Source organism: Homarus americanus, unplaced genomic scaffold (assembly GCF_018991925.1).
Source record: "Homarus americanus isolate GMGI-L3 unplaced genomic scaffold, GMGI_Hamer_2.0 scaffold57980, whole genome shotgun sequence".
Classification (NCBI taxonomy): Eukaryota; Metazoa; Arthropoda; class Malacostraca; order Decapoda; family Nephropidae; genus Homarus; species Homarus americanus.
Genome location: NW_024716703.1, coordinates 9,108,859 through 9,117,973, shown reverse-complemented (window position 1 = coordinate 9,117,973; position 9,115 = coordinate 9,108,859). Strand labels below are relative to the sequence as shown.

General features: G+C 42.6%; 1 protein-coding gene across 1 annotated transcript in view; it reads right to left on the bottom strand.

The window, feature by feature from the left end:
* Positions 1-2,213: 2,213 nt before the first annotated feature.
* Positions 2,214-9,115, bottom strand: part of LOC121858276 — a 31,989-nt gene continuing 25,087 nt past the window's right edge. Inside the window, exon 6 of the mRNA XM_042354586.1 lies at positions 2,214-3,397. Within this exon, the coding sequence (XP_042210520.1) occupies positions 3,209-3,397 (189 nt within the window). The 3' untranslated portion in view covers positions 2,214-3,208. The remainder of the gene's footprint in view (positions 3,398-9,115) is intronic.

Here is a 9,115-nt window from a genome sequence, read left to right as displayed (position 1 = left end):
CGCAGAGATAAAATGCTCCCACAATTTTCCAGCTCATAGTCCTACAAATGCTCACATATTTTTTCCTATTTTTGGCAAGCTGTTCCACATTGTCCAGTGTCATATTCAAGCTGACACTGGAGTACTTAGTCCGACCCTGCACAGTCCATTACCTACGCTAATGACATTCGTGTATGTTCTAAAGCCACCATGAACCATGGTGTTACGATTACTTCTTTCTGAAATACGTAAAGGCCTCCAAAGCACTGGATTCCTGAAAATACTAATGATTTTCACCCCAAAACATGACAGTGACCTAACACACAGGCAACAAGTTCCCCTGAAAACTTTACATCAAATAACCATATGGACAAGCTTGTAGTTATAGGTCAGTTAAGGTCACATTTATAGGATAAAGTATATTAAAAGATAATCCAGTGTTAATAGAAACAAAATTTTAAACAGGTAGACACATTACTTTTATTTTGCTTTAATATTTACATGTCTTATGTACAAAAAAGAAAAAAGTAAGAAATGGAGCATAGTAACAAACACTCTTCTACCCGCGTACACCTAGGGCAAATTCCTACACTAGGATGGTTAAGACCAGTCTTACCGCGTACATAGTTGTATCTAGAACCTCTGTGGACATAAACGTCGGATCACACGTTAGTTGCAAGTTAGAAGAGGTAGTGGAAGAATTCAGTAGTTAATGTACACTGTTGACTAAATTCAACAGAAGTGCTAAGTAATAATTGCTTGAACTTGTGAAGTGTCACTTTGATGAGTCACTTATCTAAGTGGTGAATTCGCTGTTCCCTTAACTTAAATAAATGATTAATTGTATAAAGGAACTTAGTGAATAATCTTCTATATTCTCTCGTAAAAGGACAGATGCTCATTGCCGGTTAATTCGTCATAACACTAACATACTGATTTAACTGGCCAGCTAAAACTACAAGGCAAGCTTACAAGACTTACACATGTAACAGTGAAGAAGATAACTTACAATAAAATAATACAATAATACCTGCAATAATACAGTAAGCACACAGAGAACTTGTCATGAAACTTACACTCCTGTTGTGCATAATATAAGACATGACACCTGTACAGTGAACATGAAACGTTTAGTAAAGGTACTGTTGTTAGCAAAAGTTCTCCCACAGCCCTGTGTAGCAAGTTGTGGGAAGACTTTTTGCTGGCAACTGTACATTCAATTTGTTCCAAACTTGCACTACCAAATACAGTGGGTTCCTAACAGTGGGCATACAACCTTTGAGAACCTCGGTTTTCGAATTTCCACTGAGAAAACTAAGGTATTCAACGAACAAGTTGGTAAACGCAAACACAGCCTTTAATATAGGTAACAACACCATTGACTATGTCTCCTCTTTTAGATTTCTGGGTGTGTCTATCCCCTGTACCTCACCTGCCATACAAAAGTTATCCTGCCAAAGTACGGATAGGTTAACACCCCTTAGAACTGAAGCGGGGGAACAACTGTCGCGATCCCAATATCCTTTATACCTGGGGAGTGAAACCTACCCCAAGTTATTATCAAATAAAGGAACAAATTGGGAACACGGCAATAATTATCCCCACAAAAACCTACTCAACAAATGTACTTGAATAAGTAAGAACAGTTGAAATAAATTAATCACAAAAGGGAAGATAATTAATTAATTCAATTTATGTTCTAAAGGGAGTAATGACTAGCAAACATGAATTTAGGGGAATAAGTGATTAAATATTAAAATAAGAGTGATGCCGGAAGGGTGAAAATATACCGTTTAGGAGTTAGACCAAACGAATACTACTTAACATAACTATATTACGCAAACATACAATATATATATATATACAACAATCCCTACAAAATAGTAATTTCCTACCAAACAGGAGATTCCTTACCACCAGGATCCCTTCCTAGGCCTAACTAAACGTGTCACTAATAACCTGATACCACTAGGGCATTGCAGAAGCCTGGACAAAGCACTAGACAAGGGTCAAGGCTAGAGAAAGCATGGACACGTCTACCCTATGCCAGGGTTTTTCGCTACTGGGGAAGCGTCCCTAAGTGGAGGAGCGCGTCTCATATCACATGATCCAGGACATTTGCTAGATAGTGTATATAATTAATTAATACTACTCTTGATTTAACTTAACAGAGTAACACAAATGATGCATATTAATAACATACATAAATATACAATTAACCTAATTAACTAAGAACAACAATAATATAATAAGTCCAATTAACAAGTTAATAGCTTGTGTGGAATGGAGGCGTTAACATATGCCTCACGCCATGAGAGTTCCCGAGCGCTCAGGCGCGTGACACAATCTACACCCGTATCAACATTAAAATCATTAAGACAATACACTGCAAGATCTCTGATAGATGACCACGCACCAGTCGTGGTCCTTCGTGACAAACATGAAAAAAATGCTCCTAGATAAATTTTTGCTTACCAGTTGCTTGTAGTGGCTCTGTTCTTTAATGGTAGTGAGGGATACACAGGTCGCTTCTACACCAAGACCTCACCATCAACTTTAGATGAGATCAATATAATTATTATTGCCCCTTGACTCCTCTTGGTCGTCGTCTGTAAGAACTCTACCTCCAGGAGTGACTTCCTCTATGGAATAAAAAAAACTTTGTGGGGATCATAACTAGTATCAAGATGGTGTAAGATTTCAAAACAATGAGAAACAGCCTACTTGGGATCAGGCTGAAGCTAACCCATTGAGTTCAGGAACCAGGATCATTTGTTTCCTCAAGCTGATCGTATATTTTTCTTTAATATACATTTAGGGACAGACTCGAGCGTGAACTCTTGCAGTAGTAAGCTTCCAGGTTTATCTATTTTTCAAGCTCAAGAAAACCTCCGCGCACAACTGAACCTCCGCGCACAACTGAACCTCCGTGCACAAGTGAGCCTCCTTGCACAAGAGAACCTCCATGCACAAAAAACATTCGTGCACAAGAGAACCTTCGTGCACAAGAGAACCTCCGTGCACAAGAGAACCTCCGTGCACAAGTGAACCTCCGTACACAAAAGAACCTCCGTGCACAAAAGAACCTCCGTGCACAAGAGAACTTCTGTGCACAAGAGAACCTCCGTGCGCAAGTGAACCTCCGTGCACAAGAGAACCTCCGTGCACAAAAAACCTCCGTGCACAAGAGAAACTCCGTGCACAAGAGAACCTTCGTGCACAAGTGATTTTACAGAATCACGTGTTCAACCATTTCTTGAACATTTTGGAAGACATTCAGTCTTACAGGCTCCTGCGTGCTTCCAGTATCGAGAGCACCTTCTTCACACCCCAGGGCAATGTCCCTGTGCCCCCTTCTCTTGCCAACAGCTTCTACCCACTCATTCAGTTGCTGCCATTTTCGCTCTTCAACTCCCATCTGGAAATAAGCCTGCGAATTATTTATAACAAAACATAATTGTACATGTATCACCAGCCAAAGTCATCAGTCCTTTCTATAATCGTTTTAAGACCTTTGCACTTCTACCCTTTAACAGAATCTACAGAGGAGGGACGAGGTTCCCTAAAGTTCCTAAACTACCATCCGCTGCATACGATAAAATCCCCAGTTACCCTTTATCTGAAAAGAAGATAATGGTATAAAAGCATTGTAAAGTAAAACTTAGTTTATTGACCTTATTTTTTGCACCCCGAGACCGAGGAAGAAGTCAGTCACAAAACCACATATAAAGAGTGACAAGCATGAATTGTGGAGCAGACACGACACAAAGATAACAAGTTGGCACACTGGACTGTTAACATGGAGGTAGGCAGGATCCCTCGCTCAGCTGCATCTGTAAAAACACTCCAACGAACCATAACCTGACATTATAATGCAACCTTCATTCAGTAATCAACACGCCACCAAAGAATATTACTACTGATAAAAAAACACATTTTCAGACTTCATACACCAGCGGTAATATCAGCAGCCGGTGTCCGCTAGAATGTAATTAAGCTGCAAGTTTTAAATAATCGACTTTTAAGAACCTGTACCTTAAGCCTTGACTCACTTTCGTGTTTGGTAGTTTAAGGACTTTGAGCCTGGGAACGAAATTAAAGTGTAGTACCGAGCTTTAATCAGTTTCACCCGTGTGTCGTGTATTTTATGACACCTGACCATTACCCCTTCACCTGTGTACCTCAGGGTCTAAAAACATCATCATTGAACAAGATATATTGGTTAGTTGACCCACCTTAATCAATACCATCTGTTTTACTTAATCTACCTATGAGCTCCTTTAAACTAAAGCCGTATCCTGTTTTGTTATATGTAGTATAATGTGAGTAATTACAGCATTTATTACCACTTATTTGTGCCCTTGTTCTGCACTTGATATTGTCAGTGATGGAGATCAAACGTTGTTATATAAATTGTCTTTGAAACGTGATAGTTCGTACAGTGAATAAAGTTCTGCATGTACAAGACGAATTATTTTAAGGTCATTAAAAATATATAGAAAACAAGAATATAAAAACTACTACTACTACTACTACTATTACTACTATTTTTTTATATAATTGGCCTCCATCCTCCCCTAATAGCCATACCTTCGCCACCATTTTATTACATTAAAATTAAATATCTTAATCCATAAGTAGTTATCCTAGCTGTGTTGAGCTAGGTGAGCCTCAGATCTATGCGGCATTCAGTGACTGTTGCCTCATAGTCAATATCTGCAACTGTTGTCGGCTTTGGGGCCGATGCTCTCGTTCCCCTGAGGCAGAGCAAAGCAGACCTAAGGAGAGAGAAGGACAGTCGACGTCTCACCCAGACTGTAACATGACTTCTGGGCTGCTGCTTCTGTTCGGATAGCACCTCCGCGAGTCTGGCATAGAAACATCTTCCACTTGGTCCCATCCCACCAGAGGTTGTGAACACTAGAGCAGTGAAGCTGCCTTGATCAACGTTCTGAATTCTCTCCCCGTATTCCCTTATCTTGTCATTCTCGTTCCTCCTGTGTGCAGCATCGAGAGCTAAATTACAGTGACATGCGGCCATGGGATAAAAAATCCTGATGTCGAAGAAGGCTCGCTGTCCCTGCGTCCAGAATCCTCGAGCACTAACGTAAACACGGGCTTCGTTGGATGTGTTTGAAGTCCTATGTTGGAAATTCTCACCGTCCAATGGAAGGGGGGTTGGTTCTACCCTGACATCACGGCAGATTTCCTTCAACATATTTGCTGTGAGATCCCTTACTTCGTCATTCCTCATGCATATGAAGCCCCCTTTCTTGCACACCATGGCGTGAATGACGTCATAGGAAGAGTCACACACGCATTGGCAGGGCAAACCTTTTACTGGCCTACCATACCTTAGAGCATTGGCATCTGTAAATTCTTGTTTATTGAGACTGAAAGCATTTGCCCTTATCGGTAATGAAGTTAACCAGTTCAAGGCGCCCACCTCCTGCACTATAGCTACTTTTTTTTTAATTCTCTGATAATTGCAGCAACAGTTGCCGCAACTTATCACTTTGGCCGTGCTGTCGTTCTGTCGTAATGGACCTTCTTATCTTGTTTACTTCAATGGTATCCACCTACCCTGTTGCGTTCTGAGCAATTATGCGGTCCGTGAGGGCTGCCGTGAGCTTAACTGGGTTTTAATGCTCGGTGGCAGCAATCTCCTCTAGATTGGTCAATCCCATTCTTCCCAGTCTCGGTGATAGTGCAAGGAGTGATCTTTCTTTTGGGGTTAAGTGAGGGTGTTTCACTAATTTGAGAATGAAATTGACGCTGATAGCTTCTTCCAGAGGGTGGAGGAGGGGTCAGATTTCAGGTAGTTCCAGCGATGCTTGACTCCATGGGTGAATGCCGCAAAAGCCGCATGTGGCTCTGTATTAGCAATCTTAGACAGAGCTTGGATTTCCCTAACCCATTCATTCGCCTTACCCGTTACATACTCGGTCTTGAAGTCCGACGTGCAGATTACTGCGCCTAGGTGTCTTTGGCCATCCTTTGTTATTTTGACCTCACTTCCACGGAACACCTCCACTGCCCGTTCATACTGTTCTGGCTTCACAAAGAGGAAGGACTTGCTGGCCTTTGGGTGGTACCCTAATAATAATAATGATATAACTAATATTATTGTTAGCAGTAGTAATAGTAGTAGTAGGAGGTGGGCTTCTCGAAATGGTTAACTACGTTACCGATAAGGGCAAATGGTTTCAGTCTCAATAAACAAAAATTTACAGATGCCACTGCTCTAAGGTACAGTAGGCCAGTAGAAGTTTTGCCCTCCCAATGCGTGTGTGGCTCTTCCTATGACGTCGATCACGCCACGGTGTGCAAGAAAGGGGGCTTCATATGTGGAGATGTTCTGGGTACTTAGTTCTAACTACAGGAGCGAACATAAACACCTGTAGAGTTCTGTAGGTTCTATTCAATGGAAATATACAAGGGTGCGCTTACAAGCACAGGTAGTCCCTACACTCCTATATGGGTCAACTGACCTCTCTCTGACCTCTCAGGCGACATGTGGTAAGTGGTACATTAGCAGCTTCCAGATGTCGCCAGGCACATTATCTAAGCGTGTGGTGACATGAAACAGGGCATTGCCACTCGCTACTGACTAGAGAAGTAATGTATATAAGTAGAGTACATACATGGTATACATACAACATACATAATATACATACAATATGCATGAGGCATGACGAAGTAAGGGATCTCACAGCAAATATGTTGAAGTAAATCTATCGTGATGTCAGGGTAGAACTGATCCCCCTTCCATTGGACGGTGAGAATTTCCAACAGAGGACTTCAAACACATGCAACGAAGCCCGTGTTGACGTCAGTGCTCGAGGATTCTTGACGCGGGGACAGCGAGCCTTCTTTGACATCAGGATTTTTTATCCCATGGCCGCATGTCACCGTAACTTAGCTCTCGATGCTACACACGGGAGGAACGAGAACGATAAGATAAGGGAATACGGGAAGAGAATTCAAAACGTTGAACAAGGCAGCTCCACTCCTCTGGTGTTCACAACCTCTGGTGGGATGGGACCAAGTGCAAGATGCTTCTACGCCAGACTCGAGGAGGTGCTATCCGAACTGAAGCAGCTGCCCAGAAGTTATGTTACCACCTGGATGAGATGTCGACTGTCCTTCTTTCTCCTTAGGTCTGCTTTGCTCTGCCTCAGGGGAACGAGAGCATCTGCCCCAAAGCCGGCAACAGTTGCAGATATTTACTATGAGGCAACTGTCACTTAATGCCGCATAGCTCTGCGGCTCAACTAACTCAACACAGCTAGGGTAGCTACTTATGTATAATGATATTTAATTTTAAGGTAATAAAATTGCGGCGAAGGTGTGGCTATTGTAGGAGGCTGGAGGCTACATAAAAAAAGTAGTAATAGTAGCAGTCCTCGACCAATACATGTGAGGGAGTCTATGAAGTAACAAAAACAACAAGCTGTTACGTACAATATATGTATAAATCATCTCTCCACTTTAAGCTCATTACCTGGTTAAGGTCCTGAAAACACTCAACATAAAGACGAGTAGAACTTTAATAATTTAGCTTATAGGTTTTTAAGTTCTCTAATTTATAATTCGTGGCTTAATTAAATTTTAGTGGACATTGGCTGCTGTATGATGCTGTTGGTGTTTGAAGTAAAAGATGGTGTTCCTTCTAGGTGATTGTGATTTATTGAAGTATTGGTATGAGTAATGACTCTTGTTATGCCATGAAGTAGTTAGCTTGTCTGTCTGAATTTCCGGAATCCTCTATACATGTTCTCAAAATCATTGGAAAAACTTCTACGAACTTATCATACTGAACTAAAAGTAATTGATATCTGAAGCGTAATCAAAACTAACGGTATTTTACATATATGCAGAATGTTAGAATAAATATACATCATTTGGGGATTAAAAAAGTGACGGGATAACCCCATGAAGTGAGAGAAATGTAAGTTTATTTAGTATTTAACTATTTCAAAATTAATGATGACTTTTTGTTATTGCTTCCGGGGTAATGGTTAGTCAGTGCAGTTGGTGAGTTGTCCGGTCTTCTCGGATTATTTTTTGACACTGGGTCATGCAACTCGTTAAATTAGGGTGTGGTTGTTGTGTTGGCGACAGCCTCTACATCTAAACAAATTCACGCCTAGGTGGCCCTTGGGCCGGCCATCCTCATACACGAGGGGCAACCATAGGTGGTCATTGGAACAGGTAATACTTCTTGTCCTTTGTCTCTCGTTCAGTAAACTGTGTGTGTGTGTGTGTGTCTGTGTGTACACACTACACAGGGTAGTGAAATACATCTAGTGTGGCAGCATTATGTTAGTGTTAAGGTGCAAGCACTGCTTGCTCCCTCTCGCTTTCAGCTGCCGCCGCTGGCTAGCCCTCGTGGCGAACAGGGATACAACTTGCATAAGTCTTCCCTGCCAGTACACAGCCTCCTCACCATCAAGACTCCTGCTGTGCCTCCTCGTGGCAACACATGGTAACTGGGTGCCTCGAAGGCCCAGGCTTGATCAGCAGACGCTCTCGGAGTAGCAGTGGGCCCCAGAGGGATGGTGCATAGGCTCACTGGCATGTGGACGCATCCTGGCGCCTACCAACCACCGCCCCGTTACCTTGCAGATTAACCTTGGCAGGCATAAGGCTACGGAAGTAAACCCAAACGGCGGTGTAGGCGGAAGAGGTGACCACCAACGAAGCCCAACTCCCCCTCTCCCCAGTTGTTGCAACACTTGCACCACTGGATTAGGAAAAGGGAGAGCCAAGATGTGTGGTTGCAGCCTGCTCTCCTACCTCACCACATAAATAAACTCACGCCCAGCCATCACCTATCTCATCATACCTCTCATCATCATCAAACCCCTTATATCGCCCAAAAGCCCTATGGCGACTGACGAGTGGCGACGGGGACAGGCAGAGATGACTGCTGGGAGTCTCTAGTCACAACTCTGCACATGGGCGGTGCAGATAAGATTGTCGTTTATGCACTGGGATCAAGAAACAGTGCAATCCGGTCCTGTCTGTGCGACTGAGCGGCCCTTACAAGGAGCTAGTCTCCTCACCCCACACTGGGAGGGGGCTAGAAAAGGTGCCCTAAACATAGCCTGGCTAAAAACCCAACCTGACTGGG